At 33.0% G+C, this 25800-nt stretch overlaps 2 protein-coding genes across 2 annotated transcripts; both read right to left on the bottom strand.

Moving 5' to 3' along the window:
• Positions 1–220: 220 nt before the first annotated feature.
• On the bottom strand, positions 221–3136 carry LOC11439891 (WEB family protein At5g55860). Its single transcript, XM_003617796.3, has 2 exons — positions 2933–3136; positions 221–2182 (listed from the first exon to the last, which is right to left on the bottom strand). Exons 1-2 carry the CDS (start codon positions 3116–3118, stop codon positions 389–391), a joined length of 1980 nt encoding a protein of 659 aa, XP_003617844.1. The 5' UTR covers positions 3119–3136; the 3' UTR covers positions 221–388.
• A 14004-nt stretch (positions 3137–17140) lies between these two features.
• On the bottom strand, positions 17141–21221 carry LOC11426849 (diphthine methyltransferase homolog). The gene is made up of 3 exons (XM_024784553.2): positions 21030–21221; positions 19916–20254; positions 17141–17999 (listed from the first exon to the last, which is right to left on the bottom strand). Exons 2-3 carry the CDS (start codon positions 20235–20237, stop codon positions 17275–17277), a joined length of 1047 nt encoding a protein of 348 aa, XP_024640321.1. The 5' UTR covers positions 20238–20254; positions 21030–21221; the 3' UTR covers positions 17141–17274.
• Positions 21222–25800: the final 4579 nt, after the last annotated feature.

The raw sequence follows: 25800 nt of genomic DNA, 5'->3' as shown, positions 1-25800 counted from the left end.
TATTTTTAATTTGATAATTTCTTGTTCTGCCAGTAGAAATTGCTTCAAGCAATGTCTCTCCTTATCTTTATCAGGAATTTAGGAGTAAAGCATCAAGAAATTATATGAATGATAGATTATATAGAATAAGACAAAAAAGAATACAATTTTCCAAATGCTTATTATCATCATAATGCTTGTTGCAAAAAGTTTATCAAACTATAAAACATGAAACCTCAAAATTCAGCAACAATAATCTACTGCAACATTCAATCTGAATTTGTTACCAAACTACTGATATTTCAAAAATCATTTCCCTCATACTCTATGATGAAGACAAAAATCTGATAGCATAAAACTCTACTCTCACATAAATCAACATGCTACTCTCACAAAATTAGAACAAATTTCACAAAGGAGTCTCACCTGGAAGGTAAGAAGGAAGTCCTCTCTCAACCTGCAAGCTTTTTTTCCTAGGAAAAAAGCTACTAATACTAGGCAATAGAATTTTCTTCCCTTTTTCCAACTTCCTCGCCTCCATGTTTTGTGGAAGTGAATGCTGCTTTTGAATCTTGTAAAGCCGAGGAGATAAACGTGATGAAGACGATGATGATGACGGCATTGGTGTTTCAGCCAATACTCGAGCCACAGTTTCTGCTGCTTTCTTATGATCTCTCTCGCGCCACCTTCTAAGCTCACTGTCCACCATTTTCCTTGCTTTTTCAGCCATCTCGGCCTTTTTCAAGGCCTCATGCGTTGCTTTCTTTATATCCTCAATTTCCATCTGAGTTGCCTCTAACTTTATGAGAGCCTCATTTTCACTGAGCTTTGCAGCTTCAATATGTGCTGTCGCAGCCGCCACTTTTGCACTCGCTAGTTTATCACACTCCTCAGCTCTGCGGTTTAAGGACTCATATTCCTCCCTCGAGATGGTAATTCTAGCACCGGATTCAGTCGTTGAAGCGTGAGCAGTATTATTCCTTTCAGATAAGTCTCTGATCTGATCAAGAATACGGTCCTCTGCTGCTTTTGCCACTTCTGCTTCTTCTAATGCTAGTTTAAGCTTCATTTCTGCATCTTTTAATGCATGTTTTGTGACTTCAGCTTCCACCTTCAATTCGATTGCATTGATCTTCATATCTTCTGCTTCTCGCTCTGCATTTTCAGTTTCATCGGACAACTGGTTCAATGTCAAGATCATTTGCTCAGATGCACCCCTAACTTTAGATTCTTCTGCCAAGTGGACATCAAGCTCTGACTCACATCTCTGAAGCTCGGCATGCATATTCTTAACAATGGATTCAGTTTCGCATTCTGTTTCCTTCAATTCTGAGTGGTCTCTTTTTACATACTCCAAATCCATCCGAAGAGCTTCCACCAAGCTTCTAAGAGAGCTTTCTTCTTCTGATACTTTCTGCAGTGTTTCCTTAGCACCATCAAGCTCCAAAGCGACACTTTTCACTTGTTCAAGGTCCGACATCTTTTTATTTTCAATTTCCTTCTGAATAGCTGATATTTCACTCATTGTCTCGGTAAGCTTCGCTTCAAGATTTTCAACGAGTTCTGAATTAAAATGTTTCTTTAAAGCGAGCAATTTCTTTTCTGATTCTTCGAGGGAAGATTTATATGACTGCCTCGGAACATTTTTCTCAACTAGTATCTCCTGTTTCTGTTGATCAGCTTCAACAGATGCAACCTTCATTTGCTGAATTGATTCTTGTACGGCTAAAATTTCTTTTGAAAGCTCACACGCTCGTTTTGCATTTATGTTCATTGCATCTTTAGCTTCTGCCGCTTGGTTGAAAGCTGAAACTCTTGCTTCCAAAGATTCCTTACACTCCTGACGAATTTTCCTCAGTTCTTGCTTTGCAACGTCAAGTTCTGCAATGATAGATTTATACCTCTGAACAGTAGTTTTGAGCTCTTCTTTCGAAGCACCATTGATTACATTAAGATTTCCACACTGTTCTTCTTTAAGCTGTTTCACAGCCTGACTCTTTGAAGCTTTTGTTGCATGAATTGTGAATTCTCTTGATTCATTGAGAACTTTAAGCTTTTTTTTCAGATCAATAACAGTTGTTTTGGTCTTTTCAAGCTCCATTAGGACTTGCGTCTTGGTAGCTTTGGCATTTTTCAGCCTCGCCTTTAATTTGTTCAGCTCTTCCTGTGCTAAGTGAAGTTGTGCTTCCTTTGCCCAAACGCGCTAATAAAATAATAAAGCTTGTAAGTCATAAGATGCAGTATTAAACACGCAAAGTAAATTTACATTACAGTCAATGCTGTTAAATAGCAGTTATTTATAGCGACACAATACGCTATCTAGTATAAAATGTTGCCAAATAACGGCGATATAGAGGAATTTGAATGAGGAACCACTATTTTCTACGATTGACAACACTCACTACAGCTTACATTGGAAAGGAGAAACACGAAAATTATAACCAAATAACTTAGTTAAGTGATGACCACAGCTTGTCTAATTAGAACACCCTAAACAAATTTCTCCAAAAATTAATTATATAATTTGAAAATGTGATAGTTTTAATTACATAGAACTATATGTTTTGAAAACATGTGGAAGCCCATAAAAATCGGCTTAAATTTCAATCTAAAAAGTATAAACAAATGTTACCTAGTGAGGTACATGAGGGGAAGTAATTGATCCAACTTATAAATGTGAACGAGTACTTTCCATTAACTACCGATCAAAATACAAAGACCGGATATTGTTAATCGAATTGTCAAAATTCAATGAACTAATTCGTATATAGAAAACTTTGAACTAATAACAACCTATATCGTTAAATTTACTTCAAATTTTACGAAACTCCATTCATTACTTCTAGAGCAATTCTAAGATAGAATGTTACACTAAGGTCACTACACTACTCCACTTATCATATGATCATAATTATTGACATACACATACAAATAAATACAAAACCAGAATTACCTCAACAGAATAAGGTTTTGATTTTGCTTTCTTAATGGTAACATTCCCAGCAGACAAAGCAGCTTCACCGAATAGAGAAACAGCATCTTTAACAGATTGAATAGGTGAATTAGTGTCAATCTCTCCAACCACTGATTTTGTTGATTTACGAGACTCGGTAACACTCTGCTTGATTCTAGCTACCATTATGCCTTTGAACTTTGAAAACCTGCTAAATTACAATTTACAAGATGTTACATTATCATCATCAAACACATTAAAATATCAAACCCTAAGTTATGGATCCCACATTTCAGATATCTCATCTCAAATTTCAAATTAAAAATAAAATAAAAACATAACAAAAAAAAAAAAAAAATCATCATCATCATCAAATAAAGCACAGTATAATATCAAATTCAAAACTTTCACATATTTCATATATCTCATTTAAAATTTGATGTCAAGAAAAAAAACAATCATAATGAAGCTTAATTATACATATTAACAATGAACAAAACCATAATCATAAACCCTAAAAGGATAATAACAAATCCTAGGTTTAAAAATCTAAACAATATTGTATCACTATCATTAGTGGCTTTGAAATATAAAAACCATTGGTAATTACCGTGATCTTCGAAAATTCAAATATTCCAAAACCTAAAAGTCTTATCACAACAAAATACAAGAAAGTTTCAACATTTGAATGAATTGGCAATAAAAACAATGAAAAAAATACCAAAAAAATAAAGGACCTTCAAGGGCTTGGAAGTGGTAAAGATGAATGATGAAAATTTTGAGGAGATTAGAGAATTAATGGCATTAAATTGTGGAATAAAATCACGGCGAAGAATCACGATATTACTTGAAGAGAAGGAAAGAGAAGATGAAAATCTGAAAAGATTGTTTGGTTTGGAAGACAAATATTGCATCAGCAAGTAAAGTGACTCAGTTTCGGAGTGTAAACTAAAAAGGCTGTAATCATGCACGACAGTCAAACCTATTCTATGATTTTACTCTCAATATTTATATCAATTTAATATGTATCCATTTATTTATATTTGCCTAATTTGTATCCATTATTATTATTATTATTTATTTTTATTTTTTTTGAAAATTCGGTATCCGATCAAAGAATCAACTAATCCAAGTGGAACAATTCCACCGCCCACTTGCAAGACCCCATTTAAAGCCAGAGCAATGGATGAGCAAACTCCAAGATCTCAAGCCAACCACTAGCCCAACCCCAAATGAGTTCCATGATTATTTTTTTATTTTGAAGGGTGGTGATTTGTATCCATTTATAAAAAATATTATGTGTACAAGTATGTAATTTTCAAATAATTATGTCCTCTAAAAAAAAGTAATTATGTTATTGGTGCGGATTATGGATGCAAATTTGTATCGGTAATTAGAGATTCTCTATAGACTTCGAACTTGTTGGCGGAAAATTTTTCTTTGTGGTTTGGGAATTGGAATGAGGATCATATGTCCCACCTACAATATGTATAAATTTATCCCTAAAAAAAGTATATAATTTTCTAGTAACTATGTTATTGGTGCGAATCGTGGATGCAAATTTGTATATGTAAGTAGGAGATTCTCTATAATCTTTCGACTTGTGCAAATTTGTCACGGATAGGGATTGTTTAGCTAATGGAAAGACGCCTACATTTCTCTCTATCTTTCTCATCTTTCATTTTTTCTTTAATCAATTCTCTCCAAACTATTTCAAATTCTTTTGCCTAAAGTCACCCAGAGAAAGCAAAGATACATAATCCAAATCTTAGGTTCTCAAGGAAAAAAAATTCTGATAATTTAGAGTTCGATCATGAGATAAGTAAAATCTGACTAAAAATTATCTTGCCCTATAATAAAATCCAATTCTTATAAACAATTCATCATTTGATAGAATTTATTAACCAACCAAACCCAATTGTTTGGTTTATAAGTGATGGCCGTTGTTGTCATAAAATTTACAATAATGTTTTAGTTCTTCAAAATTTAATTTGTACTCACCAACATTATCATGATTGTATTGGATGGACGTGTTAAAACATTTCAGTCATTATTTCATTTGTTTTATCGTTAAGTTTTAATATATTTTTACTAACACATTTTTTTTACTACCAACTTGATTATTGCTTATGTTGATGGGTCTCCAAATAGAACGGGAAAATCAAAAATTGAAAGGTACCCATGATGAAACCCTAAAAATTAGGAAACCCTAAACATCAATAGTTTGAATTGATACAAAAAATTTAACCGCAAATCATGAAGTTTTGGAATGATACCAGCTAGATATAGTGCTTCAAGTTAGAAAGATACAAGTTAGATAACATGCTTCAAGTAGTTAAATCCGAACAATAAGAGAGTCGACCAGGAAAAAATAACAATGCCTGAAAGAGACGCCACACTTCCACGTACATCTGCTCAAGAATTTAGAATGCTACTCGTTATTTATTTTTCATTTGCATATATATTAATTTTAAACTTTTTGAGAAAAATGAAAAGTTAGAATGAGATGGCTAAACAATGGTTAAAACATATACCTAAAAAAAAAAAGGTTAAAACATATGAATAATTTTTTATTTTTAGTCCCATGAATTCCTTAAGTGACATTTTTTTTTCAATAAAATAAATTTCATTCATATGCTAAGCAAAATACAATCAAAAGCATAATGAGTTGGGCAACAATCTTTAATACCTTCCAAGTTCCAACTACGAACAAAGATATTTGCAGGTGTTCGCTCTCTTGTATGATCAATTCCACCACATGCTGAAAAATAATTTGTGAGGTTGGAAGAATACTAGATGATATCCGTCGTAAGCCACCTAATCAAAACACAAACCCAGTTCTTTTTTTGGTGGTGTCCGAGATTCAAACCCCAGACCTTGCATATATTATGCATTTTCGTTACCAACTGAGTCAAGCTAACGGGGATGGTTCTTCTCAAACATGATCATGAGATACATACAAACTTAACACAAACAAAAAGTAAGGGTTAATAGTGTTTTACCCCTTTATAATATATGACACTTTTGGTTTTGCCCCTTGTAAAATATATTTTTTAAATTCGGTCCTTGTAAATTAAAGATTCTTCAAATTTGCCCCTTAAGCCATGTGACTCACCAGATTCTCCTACGTGGCATTGACATGGATTTTTGTTTTAAATTTTAATTTCTTTTGTTAGCCATGTGTATTAATGATTATCCATATCAAATTTCATTAAAAAACTATGAGAATTAATTTTCAAAAATTATAAAAAACGATTTAATTAGGAAAAAAATCAATTTTTTTTTAAATTAAGGACAAATTATAAAAAATCTCAAATTTAATATATTTTTGTAATTTTCGAAGAAGTATAAAAAATTTTGAAAAAGATTCTAAAAAAACCAATCATAAATTAAAATTAAAAAAATCAAAAAATACAATATTATCTAATTTTTTTATTTTTAAAATTAAGTTGCAGAATTTTTTTTTAAAATAATCTTCCTAATTTCGAAAACATTTCATAAAAATTCAGGAATAAAAGTTTCAAAAAAATATCTGAATTCATTTCTAAATTTAAATTTTTTGAAAAAAAAAACTGAAATTAAGATTTTGATTTGAATTAAAAATATTTATATTTAGATTTTTAAAAATAAAAAATCTTCAAAATTATGGAACAATATTTCAAGATTTTATAAAAATTCAAGAATAAACTTTTCGAAAATTAAAATCTGAAATCTTTTCTAAATCTAAATGTTTTTTTTTCTGATTATTTTTAATTTCTGAAAAAACATCTGAATATTATTTCAATTTTTTAAATTTAAAAAAAAAAATTTGAATTTAATTTTTCTGATTTTTTAAAGTTTTAAAAATTAATTTTCAATTTCTTTTTTATTTTTTATGAAAAAGATTTTTTTCGTTTTTTTAAATTTAATTTTTTTATTTTTCAAAATATAAATGATGTGTAAACTGTTAAAAAAGTCACGTAAGTGTCACATCAAAGATTCTGCTGAGTCAATGGGCTTAGGGGGCAAATCTAAAGAATCTTTATTTTACAAGGATTGAATTTAAAAAAAAATATTTTACAGAGGTTAAAAACCAGTATCGTATATTACAAGGTAAAACATTATTAACCTAAAAAGTAACAAAACACGGCGAAAGAAACATAACAATGAAATCATAAAAACACCAACATGATCAATAGACCTCAAACTGTGTACCGATGGAGTAGCCAAATCCGGTTCTTGCCATGATGGTTTTCGAGGGAGCGGTCGGAGGACGTTTCATCATATGATGTGGTAGCTATTAAGCAGAAATAAAGAGGCGGAGGTTGAGGTGGGGGACGATCCCTGGAAGAATGACTTGTAACAGCCATGATATGTTTTGGAAAGAGCTTTTGACTACAGAAGAATGCAAACATGCATGGAGATATTAGTGACTGAAGAAAAACATTGAAATCAATTCTTATTTTCCTAACTGGCCGGTAGAAGCTCCCTAAAAAAACTACATTATTTTTTTATTTTCGAGGGGAAAAAATTACATTATTATATTTCCTTTATCGGTTGTGTGTATATATAAAATAGAAGTAAATTTAATTGGTGGTGTATATATAAAATACAAACAAATTTAATTTTAAAAAAATAAATAAGAACTTATAAAAAAACAAATAAATAAAAAGATTCTCTGTTTCCCTAGAAAAAAAAAACTTTGTTCTCTGTTAGGAATAGGGTTTGTTTAAAATATATATATATATATATATATATATATATATATATATATATATATATATATATATCCGATGAGGTTAGCAATTATGTATCCGATGATGTTACTTTCTCTATTCTCTCCAAACTTCCTCTCAAATCTTTGGAACGATTTGAATGCGCGTGCAAATCTTGGTCCCTCCTTTTTGATAACCCTTATTTCATGACTATGCACCGCAACTATGATAATATGTCTCTCCTCCTACTTTTAAGAAACAAAGGCAACTACCACGGACTTGAACATGTTTTGTACTCTATTTCCAGTTAGAGGTTTGGGAATCGAGTTAAATTAGATTGGCCAGATCCGTCATTACCATATCAATATTATGATTCAGGTTTTAATGTTTTTCTCCCTTTTAGTTTTAATGGCACTCTTTGTCTTGACTATGGCAATATGAAAGTTGTATTGTGGAACCCAACTACCAAGAAATTTAAGATCATTCCTCCGTCTAGGGATATTGATCCTAATTGGTATGTTTGGGCTAATAATCATCAAGTTGGTTATGACCATGTTAAAAAATGACTATAAGATGCTTAGGTGGATTCATCGTTCTCCAAAAATTGACGAGGATGTGCCATTGCCGCCAGATGTTTCTTTCTGAGAGATATATAGCCTAAGCAATAACTCTTGGAGAAAAATTGTTGGAACATGTGTGGAAATTGAGTTAAAAAGACTAAACACAAATTCATATGTTGGGTAGAACTAGTGTTGTGTGAATTGAAAAAAGTGGAAGTCCCACATCGGATGGAACACACACATTAGTAGTGTTTATATATTGAGGGTGTACTTCTAGGAGGTACATAGTTATGTGAACGAAGTAAGCATTAGAGAAAAAATATATATTGATATATATTTTATTATTTGGAAATGATAAATTAAATAATTAATTTAATCATTATTAGAAAGTGTTTTCTTAGCCCCCAAGTTTTACTAAAATAATTTGGAACGCAATCTAGAATATTTTGGAACACAATCTGAAATATTTGGGAAGACAATCTAATATATTTTAGTACATGATCTAAAATATATTTTGATACTCAGTAATATATTTATGTACTGAATAATATATTTTTGTACTCAATATGATATATTTTGAGACTCAATTTGAGATATTTTTGTATTAGATCTAATATGAGAATTACTTGCTCCCAAAGTTTCTCACTTATTAGTTGTGAACTTTCTCTATAAATAGAGAGCTCACACAGTGCATTCCACACACCGAAATTCACAGTTGATGCTTCCTGTGTTTTTCTTCTCTTCTCCCTCCTTTGACTTGTGTTGACAAGTCCTTCTCCTTTTTCTACTCCTTTCTGTCCCTTCGGAATTAAGAGTGTTCTTAAGACCATATAGTCCCTTGTCGGTTTATTGATCATTCGGAATCAATAATGGTCTTAAGAACATAGTCCCTTTGATAATTCATTCTCGTCGGAATAAATAATGTTTTTAAGATCATAGTCGCTTTTCGATATAATAAGAATGATCTTAAACATATATATTCTTCTTCAACTCATGGAGAAGTTAGATGTTAGAATGGTCGTAGCACCATATTTGAGTGGTTGAAATGCCTATTGATATTTGGAGAAGTTAAAAATTAGAATGGTGGTAACACCATATTTGAGTGGTCTCAACACCATAATTGAGTGGTTACAATACCATATTGGTTTCAGTGTTAAAAGATTGGTCTTAGTACCATATTGAAGGTGTAATTCTCGAACGGTTTTCTACAGTAGTTAACCGCACAGTTGTAGCTGGGCTTGTTTTATCCTGGAGGCGGCGTGGTTGATAGTCTGTCTTACACAATTTTGGGCAGTGCCACGAAACGTCTTAAAGAGAGCGACCTGGTCGTGACTCAACCTAGTAACAACTTCGGTAGATAATAGAATTTGGAAATCCAAATACAACTGTTTGGAAATCCAAAAACAACAATTTTAAAACATTTCGATCTGCTATGTCTACCGAAGAAATTACTTATTGAGGTTGAATTGTCCCTAAATAAATTAAGAATAAATCAAGCTATAGAATTACATCTTTTTGATGAAGTGCTTGTTGTTTGAAACAACAGCATTAATATTCACCGAAGAAGCAATGTTTATCTTACTTAACATGAGAAGCCACGCTTGCTATATTTCATTCGGCATGGCTTATTTCCTTTGATATTAAGTAAGAACATGACTTCTGAAGTCGTTAAAGAACTTTTATGCAATTACATAAAAGTATGAAACCAAAGTTGGATATGACTTTATCCCTGCTATTGCAAAATCAACATTTGCAGAGAACTTTTTATTGGTTACTATGGATGGTAATGTATAATTGATTTCTTGGGATGCAATTAGTGTGGATGGATTCGGTTGTTACCTTAGTGAATTGCTCTCGGAATAACCATCGGAAAAAATGCGCAAATTCCTTAATATGTGCCCACGGTTAATCGGTTAAAGGAACAAGCGTGATTTTAGTTCGGAAGGGAGTATTAGTTACTCTAAAAATAAGAAAGAATCTGAATTTCAGATTTCTATTGAATAAGACTGGGTTGACTCAGACTTAAAGAGAGACTTGTGTGTCATGCACTCTTGTCGGAAAAGGACTTCACTTTGATGACATGTTCAAAATTAAAATTCTCCTTCTATTTTATTAGTTGTGTGATTTTAATATTTGACATATCAAAATTGATCACGAACACATGTTTAATTTTAAATTTGAGTGACTTGGATTTAATTCCAACGTTATATGATTAAACAATTTTATTTTTTGCAGTCAAGATATATGAACCAAATGTTCATATAAACAAGTGTTTAGAGAATTTGAATATGCATATTTGATAGCACATAAATTAGAAATGATAAAATAATCTTTTATCATACTTATCGATGACTGTGAATTTTGGAAAATAAAATTGATGCGCTTGATATGTTCAATTTCTATAACTTGAAGTTTATGTTGGATAGAGTACCCAAGTCTAAGAACAAAAATTCTAATTAAGAAATTTTTGAAGAAAAGATAATCCAACTTGTCTTATTTTTTGAACTTCGGATTGTCTAAAATATATTTAGATTCTGGACCCCAAGAGAGTTGAACTCACTAGTAGAGTCTATGAATGTATATTCATTGGGTATGCTATAAATAGCAAAACATATAGGTTTTATGACCTATGTTAAAGTGATCATAGAATTAAAAGACGCCGATTTCTATGTAAATATTTACCCCTTTAAACTAAAGAATAGTGGGGGCACTAGTGGGAGCACGACATTAGTGGGGGCAAAATAAATTCCCTTCTAAAAATTAAGAACTAGTGGGGGCACTATATCTGATCACTTTCATGTAATCAGAAATAGTTATGAAAACATTGTACCAGATGTTATAGAACCACGAGGAGGTAGGAAAGCTAGAATAGCTAAAGAGCATGAACACGGTTTATACATTGGAAGAATATCCATTAAGCCTTAAAGAAGTTATATCCTTATTGGATGCTGAATTATGGCAAGAAGCAATAAACGATGAAATGGATTTTCTAGAGTCTAACAAAACAAGACACTTGGTTGACTTGTCTCATAGTTGCAAACTAATCGGTTGTTTTTTGGATTTTAGGAAAAAGAACTAAAACCTGATGGTACAGTTGATGGATACAAGGCTCTCCTTGTAGTTAAAGGTTTTAGAAAGAGAAAAATATAGTCTTCTTCGACACTTATTCACCAGTCACTAGAATCATATCCATAAGAGTACTAGTCCCTTTAGCCGCTGTTCATAACTCGATAGTACTCCAAATGGATGTGAAAGTTGCCTTCTTTATGGTGAACTAGAAGAAGAAGTCTATATGAAACAACCGGAAGGTTTTGTGATTCATGGACTAGAAAACAAGTTCTGTAAGTTAGATAATTCTTTGTAAAGTCAAAAATAAACTCTTAAGGAATGACATGAAAAAATTTGACATTCTAATGCTATCGAATGAGTATAAAGTGAATGAAAGTGACAAATAATATTTGCACGATCATATGTCTCTATGAAGACGACTTGCTCATATTTGGTTTAAAGATTCATGTTATGAATTATGTGAAATCATTGTTTATCAACAACATTGATAAGAAAGACCTAGACAAAGGTGAAGTAATTCTTGGTTTCAAGATTACTAGATCAGAAAAGTTGATGAATCTCACAAAGTTGAGAATATCTTAAGGAAATGTAATTCTTTGACTGTAAACTTGCAAGTGTAAAACTTTTCAAGAACACTTGAGTGTGAGCATCATTGGTAGTCTTTAGATATGCCATTGAATGTATTAGACTCGACGTTGGCCACGTCGTAAGACTTTTGTTCAAGTTTACTAGTAGACAGATGAGAAACATTGTCATGCTATTGAAAGAGTCATGAGGTGCCTTAAGAAGATTATGACTCTAGGATTACATTATGAGAAGTATCCTATTGTACTTAAATGGTACAAGATACAAATGAGAAGTATCATATTGTACATGAGTGGTACAAGATAAAAAATTGAACATCCTTCAGATGAGTCTCAAAGCGACCAGTGACTGCCCATTGAGCATCACTGGAGGAGTTATTTGTTGAAACAAATGATATTATGGAATGAATATGAGATGAGAACACTAGAGAAAACTAGTGAAGAAGCAAGTTGATAAGATGCTTGCTAGCTAAGAACCCACAGTGGGTGAAACCGTTGTCCGAAGTGTTAATTTATTGTGATAGTCTGCAGCTATTACAAAATTGAGAATCGTTACCACAATGGTGAGAGACGGTAATTAAGGCACGAACACAGAATGATTAGAGAGCTCTAAAAGGAACGGTTAAAGTATATCGTACACGTACTGATAAAGAATTAGTCAATCCTTTGACGAAAGGAATTACTAGAAAGAAAGTCCTAAACACATCCAACAAGATGGGACTAATGCCCAAAAGTCACAAGTGATGGTAACCCGACCTACATGATTGGAGATCCCAAGAAATAGGTTCAATGGGTAATAACAAGTCATGAGTGATAGAACATGCTATGAGAAAAGTAAGAAAGCATGATTCCTGCAGTGACAGAAGGATGAGATAATAGAAACTCTTAATGAGATCTATACTCTATGTGGAGTGGAGTACCTAGCTACAGGAGTACTCTTGATAGACTCACCTATACGAATGTGGAACTTAGGCCGATTCCTATGGTATTCGGGGCAAAATACCTAGAGCGTTCGTTAAAACTGGGATAGACGTGCAGGGCCATAAACGCACGGGCTTTTAGAATACACCTTATGAAAAGGTTTGTGTGTGGGTTCTATGTCTGAGATAGAGTTCAATGCTGTAAGCAACTCTTGATAATCAGAATTTTACTCGCTATGCAGAGGTTCAAGTTGTAGGCGACACCTTTGTTTACTAGCAAATCTTATGGAGATGTCTTTGACGTTATTTTTGAAACCATTTTTTAAATTCAAGTGGGGGATTGTTGGAACATGTGTGAAAATTGAGTTAAAAAGACTAAACACAAATTCCCATGTTGGGTAGAACTAGTGTTGTGTGAATTGAAAAAAGTGGAAGTCCCACATCGGATGGAACACACACATTAGTAGTGTTTATATATTGGGGGTGTACTTCTAGGAGGTACATAGTTATGTGAACGAAGTAAGCATTAGAGAAAAAATATATATTGATATATATTTTATTATTTGGAAATGATAAATTAAATAATTAATTTAATCATTATTAGAAAGTGCTTTCTTAGTCCCCAAGTTTTACTAAAATAATTTGGAACACAATCTGAAATATTTGGGAAGACAATCTAATATATTTTAGTACATGATCTAAAATATATTTTGATACTCAGTAATATATTTATGTACTGAATAATATATTTTTGTACTCAATATGATATATTTTGAGACTCAATTTGAGATATTTTTGTATTAGATCTAATATGAGAATTACTTGCTCCCAAAGTTTCTCACTTATTAGTTGTGAACTTTCTCTATAAATAGAGAGCTCACACAGTGCATTCCACACACCGAAATTCACAGTTGATGCTTCCTGTGTTTTTCTTCTCTTCTCCCTCCTTTGACTTGTGTTGACAAGTCCTTCTCCTTTTTCTACTCCTTTCTGTCCCTTCGGAATTAAGAGTGTTCTTAAGACCATATAGTCCCTTGTCGGTTTATTGATCATTCGGAATCAATAATGGTCTTAAGAACATAGTCCCTTTGATAATTCATTCTCGTCGGAATAAATAATGTTTTTAAGATCATAGTCGCTTTTCGATATAATAAGAATGATCTTAAACATATATATTCTTCTTCAACTCATGGAGAAGTTAGATGTTAGAATGGTCGTAGCACCATATTTGAGTGGTTGAAATGCCTATTGATATTTGGAGAAGTTAAAAATTAGAATGGTGGTAACACCATATTTGAGTGGTCTCAACACCATAATTGAGTGGTTACAATACCATATTGGTTTCAGTGTTAAAAGATTGGTCTTAGTACCATATTGAAGGTGTAATTCTCGAACGGTTTTCTACAGTAGTTAACCGCACAGTTGTAGTTGGGCTTGTTTTATCCTGGAGGCGGCGTGGTTGATAGTCTGTCTTACACAATTTTGGGCAGTGCCACGAAACGTCTTAAAGAGAGCAACCTGGTCGTGACTCAACCTAGTAACAACTTCGGTAGATAATAGAATTTGGAAATCCAAATACAACTGTTTGGAAATCCAAAAACAACAAAAATTGATGATGATGGTAAGCATTATGGTGCTTATAATATATATGATGATGAATACGTGTACATGGATGGAGTGTCTCATTGGTGGTGGTGGGATATAAAGGAAACAAATACATGGTGTTGGAATAAAACATATACATACAATATATGTTTGTCGTCATTTGACTTCAGCAATGAATCTTTCATTACAACACCCATACCCTCTTACATAAATGATGGCGCAAAGGATAATTTAGTCAAGAGACATTTGATGGTATTAAATGGATCTATTGCTTTTATGTTAAATCATACCAAGACATCTACATTTCACATTTTAATTTTGGGTGAACTTGATGTAAAGGAATCATGGACTAAGCTCTTCATTGTTGGGCCTTTACATTACCTTGAATATTCGAAGAGTCTTGAAGCTCACAGTTTGTGGGATTAAGATCATTTTCGGTTATGTCACCAATTTAGTTTTTGGTATTTGCATTCAGTTGCATCATGCCTTGAGGATTACATTCCTTTCTCTATTGGCATTAGTGAACTTAACATTTTGTATATATATGTACTGTGATTGGAAAAGGAAGGTCAAGAAGAGAATATTCAAAAAAGTTTGTCTTCATTTTTATTCTTAGAATTCCCTTTTTCTATTTGCTACCATTAGCTTCTTCTTTATTGAGTTGATATCCTTACAAACATGTCAATGTTTGAATCAGAAGTTTTATCAATCGCCTAAGTGCATGTTTGGTCTCACAATGAGTTTTAATCACAGTAAGCCACAATGTATTTGTCAAAATCACGGTGAGTTACGTGACTTTGGAAAACTCACATTGACACCAAACACACACTAAGCAAAATGAAATATCCGGTCATTCCTTGTCTGGGGTTGAATTTAAAAGCATTGAGTGGGGCCACTAAGTTTTTAGTTTCAAATGTTTACTACTGATTTCTATATCAAGATGTTGGGTACTGATAGTCAAAGTTGTAGAATCTGTCTGTGCCTTAACATTTCGGCTGATTGTCATTTGATGAAGCACGGACACTCCTAGGATTAGGCGTGTCCTCGTGTCCGACACCGATACGGCACCGACACTTAATTACATTGAATTATGTGATTTTTTCGAATTATTAGTTGTGTCGGCGTGTCAGTGTCTGTGTCGTATCCAGTGTCCGTGTCCGTATCCGTGCTTCATTCCCTTTGATTTTTTTCTCTATTATCCTATCATTACTTTGAGTTTGCTAAGCTTCATAATATTTCTTCTGGAAAATTGAAAAGTAACAATTTTGTTAGCTCATAATGGTGTAGTTGGCTTCACTCCAATCTGTTTTCACACAACCACATTGAGAACTGTATACACACATTGGTCTCATCATCCACTAGGAACCTACACATTTTAGTCTGTCACTAAAGGATTTAAGTCATTTTCCTACCTCAGAAGTTACTTGTCTCAGATGAAGTCTAATAATAATAACAATAACCTTATCAGGTCTCTTAAACCTTGGAACAACATGATATACAATCACCATGTGTGTGCGCTCGCGTGCATGTGGATACAGTCCACTTTTAACTCAGGGCACTATGTTAAAGGAGGTGGAGCAGTCAGGAGTATACAAATATTTATCCAGTTTACGTTGTAGATGGATCATGACAGTATGTTGGAATGTGAGATTAAACTATCAAATTATTTGATTCGTGAAGTATTAGATGTGAATTATTTTTTCCAATGCAATCGGTTAGCGTTCAATGTTTACTATATCAGTTCAGTTAGTTGGCAGAACGCCATCAGCAGGAGATGATCCGTTCTCATGTTATCTAACTGGGGGCTAGAATACATTTGAAAACTTTTTTTTTTTGTAAAATGAAGAGCTTAGTTATGGAAATTGATCTCTCTGTTTTTTTTGGCTTATTTATGACATATTTGTATGGTTACCATAAACTTTGTTATTGTTTTTTGGACTATATATCGTCAAAAAAATGTTAAACAATATGTTACTTCTAACTATTTTAACCATTGAGAGTTAGATCCAGTAAAAGGGACTAGTGTTCTACAGTATGACGAAACAATGTTTAAATATTGATTAAGAGAGGTATACATGTTTAATGTCTAACCGTCTGACGTCTCAAATATGATTACCTCAAATAGAGAGAAACTATATATAAAAAAAAAAGTATACATATATTTCAATGTTGAAAACTAGAAACTTTCATTTATTAAAAATATAATAAAAAATTTATTTATCCTATTAAAATTGTCTAATCCAAATATTCATTAATTATATTTTTGTAAACAAAGTAACAAAATACAACGAAGAAAACTATTTACAATTACATAAAATAATATATATACAAAATGAAAAGTTTATATACAAAATTTCTTTTTCCCTAATTATATTTATATTTTCTTGTTGAGTTTATATGATAAAATATTATATTCATGTTTTTTTTTTTATTTTACATGTAGAAATTTTGTTTTTCTTAATTCATTATCCTTTTTATTTTGGCCCACCACAAGTATAATTTCTGGCTCCGCCCATGCACACATACCTTTGAACTTTGAACCCTTGCGATTAATTCATCGGTTTGAAACTTGAACCTCAGTCCTTAACTCCTCTAACCCTCGCAATTAGTTGCCTGAAATCGCAATCCACTCGAACGGCCAAGCATTGGTTCGCAAAAGGAATAATGTTGAAGTTCTATTAGCTAAACACAAACAATATAAATGGCAACTGAATTGGGTATGCTAATTGATAAGATCATTCAGTCAATAGCTTCACAAAGGATACACACCAGTGAATGAGTGAGTTTGAAATACTAATATTTAGCTGCAAAAAAATAGTGACATATTTCTTTGTTTAATAATGCAACCATGATTAAATAAAACAGTTATTGTTACATTTAAAAATTGAGGGCTCAAAGTTAAACATGAATTTATAAGACAATATTAATATCATTACATGGCCTCCATACCCTGACAAGTTTGTCATAGAAAGAGCAAGTAGCCACTACTGGTTTACTGCTCCCTTTCGTGTGATTTGCTTCTCCTTTCTGCCAGTCTGCTCCATATGCAAGGGAATCATGCTTCTTGTACGTTTCCAACACTTCAGCTTTGTCGCCTTTAATAGCAACAATTGCAAAACCATTATGCATGCAAGCAGCCAAAACAAGGCCTTGGATGAAGGGATGATGCTTCACCCTCCAAACTCCTCCACCTAAGCTAATTGAAGTCTCATTAACAGGTTTTGAGATTGATCTTAAATCCCACACTCTCAAGAATTCATCATAACTTCCAGTTAATAAGGTATTTGGGTCATGAGGACTCTTTTCAATGCAAGTAACACCCATTTTGTGGACCTTAGAGTTCTTAAATACAAGTTTGGAAGGACTATCCCTCAAATCCCAACAACAAAACTTGCAATCGTCGGAGCCAGTATATACCAAATTTGGCTGATGGATATCAAAAGAGGTTGTCCAAAGTTCAAAATCATGTGCCTTCCACTCTTCTTGTATTTCCAGCTTGGATTCATGAAGAGAAACAATAGAAACACTGCCATCAGAAAGCCCTACTGTGATGGATGTGGATGCAGGATTCCAATCCAGGTACAAGCACATAGAGTTACTGACTTTCTCACTTGTAATCTCTTTTAGATTAGCCCCTGCCATCAAATCCATAACAATTTAGTTTGAATGAAATGTAACTCAGCCTCTGTTGTCAAAGCGGAAATGCGGCGCGGCGCGGCCACCCCAAAAATTGACGCGGCGCGGGGTGCGGGCGCGTAGCGGGCGCTATTTCGGTGACGCGGACACTAATATATTTAATATTAAAATACTATACTGTTAAAAAAATACTAAAATTCCTTAAACATTACTCAAAATTCATGAAGTATTCCTAATTTGAAATAAAAGTCACAAGTCTTGAGCAAAACATAAAACATATTTGCAAAAAATACTAATAAAAGTCAAGGAAACCGACACTTTACGCCTCTAAAGCTTAAAGTAACAAAAGTGCAAAACATTAACAATTAACAAGTTCATCCTCCCAATTAACAAATTAACAATTAACAACTAACAAATTGACAAATTAACAAATTCTGAAATCAAGAGATGAAGAGAGGAGAACAAAGATGGGTTATGAGATAATGAGAAGAGGAGATGGATTTTTTTTGTTGGTATGATGAAGAAGTTGAGTTTGTGGCTGTGTATTTGGTTATGGTGGAGAAGAGTAATAGTTAGGGTTTTGAAAATTACAAAAATGACCCTTAAAACGGTTTTAAATGAAGGGAAATCTAGTATTTTACACATGGTTGTCAAAAGCGCCCGCTTTGACCCGCATTGCGCCCGCTTCATCCGCTTTCTCCAAACACTCCGCGTTGGAGCGCTGTGTCGCGCTTTGTTGTTTTTGGCCGCTCCGCGCCGCGTTCGGCCGCTATTGACAACAGTTTACTCAGCAAAGGAATGCAATATTTTCCATGGCAAGGCACATGTCACTACTTTTATCTACGAAGAAACATTAATATGTGGAAGGTAATGCTTAAAGATTAACTGTAATGTAGAAGGTTGTATTTTGTAATGGATATTTAAATAAACAACCAATCCTCCTGAAAAAAGTGCCCAAGTGCAGATCCAGCTAGCTATAAGATACATATCCTTTGCATGTAGAGAAACCAAATCTTCGATACAATTAAAAATAATAGGCACCAACAACTTTGCATGTAGAGAAACCAAATCTTTGATACAATTAAAAATAATAGGCACCAACAAATTAGAAGGTAGTTATAAATTTCATAGGGGGGGAAAAAACTCAATTATAAAGAGATGGTAAAGGTAAAAAAAAAAAAAAAAAAAAAAAAAAAAAAAAAAACTAGTTATATTCCTAGAAGAGCTATACTATATTTAATAAAAGAAATTTGTCTATGAAGTGCAAGAATGCATACATGGCAGTTTTCCAAAATAAGAAACAAACTAGAAATGGTTCAGTATGTGTTTTGCGGAAATCACAGGTGAGTAGCCAATCAAACTCCTCTGTTATTCATTCTTGCCATCACTGTTCGTAATGTTCAGCATTTTCCTTCCAAGAAATAGGAAAAAAAATAACAACAAACCTGATATAAAGATGTCATAACTCATATATCAGTGTCATGATGGGTTTCTAGGACTGTGTTAAAAATATGTAAAAGTGAGGTTCTGCATTTCCTACTTTCACAACGGAGCAGTTAACTATTGAATTTACGTCTTTTGGAGCTCTGTGGTGCTTTCCACTGCCAATTTATCAAGGGTAAGCAGTGTTGTCAATTACAGATCGCAGAAAATAGCGGTTTGTTCAAATTCCACTTTATTATAATGCTATAGTGCCACAATAGCTGCTATTAAACAACACTTTGTACTAAATTGCGTATAGCAGAATAATATCGATTTGTTTAAATTCCACTATGCTATAGCGCCGTTATTTGACAAAACTGAGGGGAAGTACCGTATAATTTATTTCTAGACTTCTACTATCACGCTTGTAATTGTCCTCACCAATGAAAATAGTGTTTTAGAAATGAAAGAATCAAGGGATAAAAATCCATACCTTGTATTCCATCAGAGCAACCATCCAGCATCTTAATTCTCAAGTATCCATCAGCATCTGCTTGACCTAAAAAAGGACTTATGTTCCCTGCCGGTGGATTCCACTTTATGTCAAAAATCCCACTAGTCTCCTCACTATAAACTGTGTCAAACTTGCCTGTGTCCGCATCAATATTAAAGAGTGAAATGCTTCCAGATCTACTGGGTTGATCACCTTCTTGTAGTGTGTAAGTGGATGCAGCTAAAACATTGTGGTGCCTATCATGTGGACAAAACTCCACAGCATCTGCATTACCTTCTAAATAGCAATGTGCTACATCCATGCTGACAAAATAGTTGCCTGTTATGAGTCCAAAAGCAAGAATTAAGAACAACATGTGAGATAGAACAAACAGGAATGAGTTTCTTAATGGTGAACAAAACTTGAACATAAAAACCTAAAAAGAGACGATTTTTTTCCACCGGTTTCATTTTTCACACAATAAGACTTTGAAACCCCTCCCGATTCTAGGTAGAATCTCGATTTTCACAACATTGCTTAGACCTACATAATTGTCACTTGGGCCTGCATATTTTGCACTTAGCCCCTTTGTTGGCACTTAGGCATATATAACTGTCAGAACTCTTTGTGCTTGAGTATTTAATAAAGGACTCAAAACCTTCTACTTCTGACACATTAAGCATGAACATGAATTTAAATGATACCTTATTGCCTTTAATACCTTAGCTAAGATACTATATCCCATGGTTCATACATGGTATTCTTATGAATCTAAAATGCTAACATCATAGTTAGGTTCTTATCTCATTCACAATTATCCAGAAACCATACATTCCAAAAAATCACCAAATTTTTTTAGTGAACCAAAGGTACCTCCAAACGCAACTACAGAGAGTAATCCTAATCCACTCGAGGTATTTGAGATCTAATTAAGGGGTTGATCTATCACAAATTTAACACATAAACAGTTTATATACTAATGGGCCCATGATCAAAACATGAGAATAGCACAAATTTGTAGATGCACTGTTTTTTCTAAAATGAAAATCCACACAGAACATTTTACAAACATCTTATATGCACAAAAAAGAGTGGGAAATGTTGGAACGCTCACCTTGAAGAAAGTAGGAAAAAAATGTGGAATGATTCAGTGTTGAGAGAGGGAATGATGGTGGGCGAGAGCTGTGAAGGAGAAGTGTAGATGATGGACTGAGAACAAAGCTGAAGGTGTCGTGGCGAAAGAGAAGAGCGAAGGTGAAATTTTTTTCAAAGGATTTTGGTAACTTCCAAAAAAGGTTTAACTATGTTTTAGTCTCGCAAATATATACCCTCTCCAGTCCTATTTAAAAGAGAAAGTTGACTTTTTAGATACATTGAATAATGTATGTATCTAGTCAAGAACCTAAACCAAATACATAAATTATTTAATGTATCTAAAAAGTAAATTGTCTCTTGTAAATAGGACCGGAGGAAGTATGTTTTTTTTTTTAATTATGTATCATACTACCTCCGGTCCTATTTGTAAGAGAAATTTAGGTCAACAAAAGTGAATGTATTTGGACTGAATTTTTAACTAGATACATCAACTTTTGTTGACCCAAAATTCTCTTATAAATAGGACCGGAGGGAGTATTTTGTTGCTGATATGTAATATGTTATGGATTAGTGCAACTTGTGTTCTTAATTCATCAAGTCTTAAATTTGAGAGGTCTTAGGTCCAAGTTTCGTTAATGAATTTGAACGAGGTAAATATAAAATATATTTGTAAGCGTTCTTTGAGACTAAAGATCTTTTTTATTTTGGACCGAGACGTCATCTCCTCACCTTAAATTTATGTAATAAAAAAAATTACGTCAAAATACGCATGTACAAAACTTTTGTCTCTTCCAAATTATAAATAAAAAATATCAAGTTTTACTGTATTTAATTATGTTGTTTCAAAAAATCATTTATTACACGATTTTTTTTATTTATTCTCACAAAATTAAATGTAAAATACATTCAATTTGTGTTTTTCCTTTCATTTTCTCCACAACCAATTTAGTTTTATTTATTCTCATGAAATTAAATCCAAAATACATTCATATTTATTTTACTTTTAAAACCAAATCAAACCAACTCATTACACCCTATCAATTCTACCCTCTAAAGTCTATTTTATTTTTTATGTCAAGTCAAGGTGGTTCTAAATTACTTAGGAGTAAAGTTAAATTTTATAGATCTCAAGTTAGAATAAATTCTACTTCAAAATATCCAAACACATCAATCAATTATGCACCACTAAAATCATTTTTATATCTACCAAAAGTTGAACCAAACGTAGATTGAGTTGAGTAGGCGTTGTGTATAAATGTATTACGAGAATATGACATTGACCCTCATTTTGTTCTTCGTGTTTGCTTATTCACAACATTCCATTGTTCCATGAGGTTATCTTGTGTTCAATCTAATATGCATTTAAGCAGTATGTTCTTTAATACAAATTTTCAGACAAATTTTTATCTTGTGTGGTCCACATTTTTTTTTTTTTTATAAAAAATAAATGGTATTCATTTATTCAAATCGATACAATGCAAATTCGTTAAAAACAAAAGAGATGAATATGCGAACAAACTCATAACATGGATCTGTAACGTTGACGACGCAAAAATCATTGATTGAATCTGCACTGCATTGAAGCTGATATGACAACCTGAAACAAACAAATACTTAAACGAAACAAAAAAGACAAACAAAGCCGCACAAAGACGACAAACAAAACAACGTCGCACTAAGACGACAAAATCACTTATTTCAACAAAAGGGAAAGAGAAAAACGAGTTAGAGGGGCGATTTTGAATCAAAAATTGATCCTAAATCACCCCTCTTTGATAGGTGAAGGAGAAGAAACTAGAGTTTTGGCGATGGTTCACAAGAAAGAAGGGAAGAGAGACTAGTATGGTTTATCATTAGGTGAACTTCATTTATGATTTATTTTTGCTTTCATTACCTGTTTGGTGGGATCCATTCCACATGATTTTTTCCTCATAAGAGAGTGGTGAAAGAAAAAATGTTGTTGCTAACTTTTCTGTTCTTTGATTTTTCGTACGTGTTGTACTTTGTAGCTTTTCTTGCCACGAATGGCTAAAGCTTGTACTATTCAATAAGATAGGAATATGAATTATGGGTCAACAATAGGGGGTTGGTGGCACCTGTTAAAAATGATACTCATCAAAGGACCAACTTGAAAATCTTTGATTTCGTTGACACTGACCCAAGCAAATGCAATTAGTATTACGACTATTACAAACAGATTTGGCCCTCACAAATAAAAGTGGTTTCAGCGTTTTCAAAAACTTGTTGAGATACATTCAAAGGTGAAAATTTGTCACTTATATCGTGAAGCAAATACTTATGTTCATGCTTTAGCTAATAGGGAATGTGATTCTCATAATGTTTGTGCAGTTTATGATGATACATGTTTGTTACAGCTTAAGCAAATGCTCGCTGGTGTTATTAGGGAGCTTTATTAACTCCTACGTAATTGTTTCTAGTTTAGGCTTAGGATCTTTTTTATTGCGAATCGAATAAACATAGGAGGTTGCTGAGTACGCTCAGAAAAGCTACGATCAAGTGGTCATCGAATTTGGAGGCTCTAAAATCATGTTATATCCCATATTAGCGACAATGGCTTTGCTAAACCTTTTTTTGTCTACATGGGGGATTTATGAGGATTCTGATAGGATTTGAGACTTAACAGCTCAATCCAATGATTAAGCAGATTATGCTGTTCATTGGGGTTAATGGCCAATTTCCCAGTCTATTTGGCATTTTTCATCCATAATGATAAAGGTTGCATACCATCCTCTATAATGATCATTGTTGAGTTTGTATAAAAGAAAAGACGATCATTGTTGGGTAGTCATTAATAATATCGAATAGTAATAAAATGGAAGTGAATTAAGGCACACATCAAATAAATAAACCAGCTCATAAAATAAGATATGTATTGTTGTAATACATGAAATATAATGGAGCAAGCCTGTAGAGCAAAAAAGGGAGCAAATTTGCTCATAACAATAAACATTCATATATAGATACATGCAAAAAATAGTCTGTAATCTTTACTGTCCCCCACTGCTACTCACTTTTACATAACAAAAACTGAATCCAAGTAGAACTCAGTATGCTCAACAGTGTATATCCTTGAGAAAACATTGGCAGCAAGTTACACATATGCACGGCTTCCATTTAATCATATACATAGGACCACATTGTTATGATTCCGCAGGAGGACTATGTAGGCAGCAAAACCAACTTTTCTGAAAATCAAATAAGTTTTTCATGAGGAAAGGTATATACATAAGTCTGGAAAGAAAGATACATCTCCCTGAGTTATTTTTTCAAAACAAAATTCATTCACTGCAAGTTCAAAAAAAGAACGTACAGCTAGTTATTGAATGGAAGACTATATAAGTAATACATACATTTAATTAATTTCAAATGCAAAAGACTATGCCAAACCTCAAAAGATTAATAAGAGTATCAAATATTCAATGTGATTGTCATCAATGCCAACAGAAAAGAGGTGGTGGGAGTCAACTAAATAATTGTTTCAAATTTCAAAGGGTCCTAGATCCAGTGGCATTTTTAACAAAGGCCTACAATGACATCATATATATTCAGGTCACTCTATCCTCAAACTTTCGTCCAACTGTTTCTCAATTCTTTTGAAAAATACATAATGAAACCAAAAAAGGTTACACCAAAACAAACATATACACATGCAGAAAGATGTATTATATCACAATTAACATGTATTCAAAAGACAAACATGTTCAATAAAGAGAAGAGGTCTTACACCATGAGTTTTGGCATGTTCTAATGGAGGCCTGGTTTGAGTGTTTGCCTTTGCAGGTGACTCAGGTTTGCCACCTGTCTTTTTCTCATCCCTAGCTTTGTTAAAAATCACTGTGTAACCTTCAGCTGAAGCTGGATCGTTGACATCCCATTCGCCAAACTTCGGTAGTGGCCTACCCTTGTCCTGTGGGATAGTCAGATTAATCAATAAAAACTCATTACTATTACTATGAGCTTAATATTACAAACTTTGACATCAATTATAATAGCAAACAAAAATTACTTAGTTTGTGGACTTCCCGGGCAAATCCACAATCATGTAGAGCTATAAACATTACACCAACTACAACTAAAAACTATTTTCTAAAACTGTTCACAACGATATTTAACTGACATGACAATTTTATGATCAACCACTAGTCCTATACTAGATACACTAAATAAATACTGGCAATACATCTAACTTATTTATTAAGCATCCACAAGCAAAAGACCAAGCCAGAACATAGCACCAAAGCTACCTTATTCTTTCACATCACATTTTAGGATTGAACTACAAACATTTCCCCAAAAAATAAAAAGCTTTGCAACCAATTATTGCATAATGAACCTCACATACAGAGCATAAACTATTACATCTCCAGTCTTCCCAAAAGAGCACTGTGAGGTCATAACTAATAATAAGAATTTGAACAGACAGTGTTTTCCTAATAAAGAGCAATAATTAGAATCTAAAATCAATAACAGCGCCTTAAATGAGTAAATCTCCAATTCACCCCCTAAATTTGTACGGGTCTGACAATTACACCCTTGAAATTTGTGAAAAAGCAAAAAAAAAAAACCTATATTGAATGAAGTAAGACAACTTGGTCCTTCTACTAACTTGTAAGGACTAGTTTGACGGTACGATGTATAATTCAAGGAAGAATTTGCTATCAAGTGATATTATAATTCAGGGACTAATATGCTAGTAAGTAATATAATTCAAGGACTTATTTGACAGCAAAATAGATTCAAGTTAGCCGAATGATCAAGGATCAAGTCGA

Source organism: Medicago truncatula, chromosome 5, assembly GCF_003473485.1.
Source record: "Medicago truncatula cultivar Jemalong A17 chromosome 5, MtrunA17r5.0-ANR, whole genome shotgun sequence".
Taxonomy (NCBI): domain Eukaryota; kingdom Viridiplantae; phylum Streptophyta; class Magnoliopsida; order Fabales; family Fabaceae; genus Medicago; species Medicago truncatula.
Note: the sequence above shows the minus strand (reverse complement) of the source record. Positions and strands in the feature narration are given on the sequence as shown.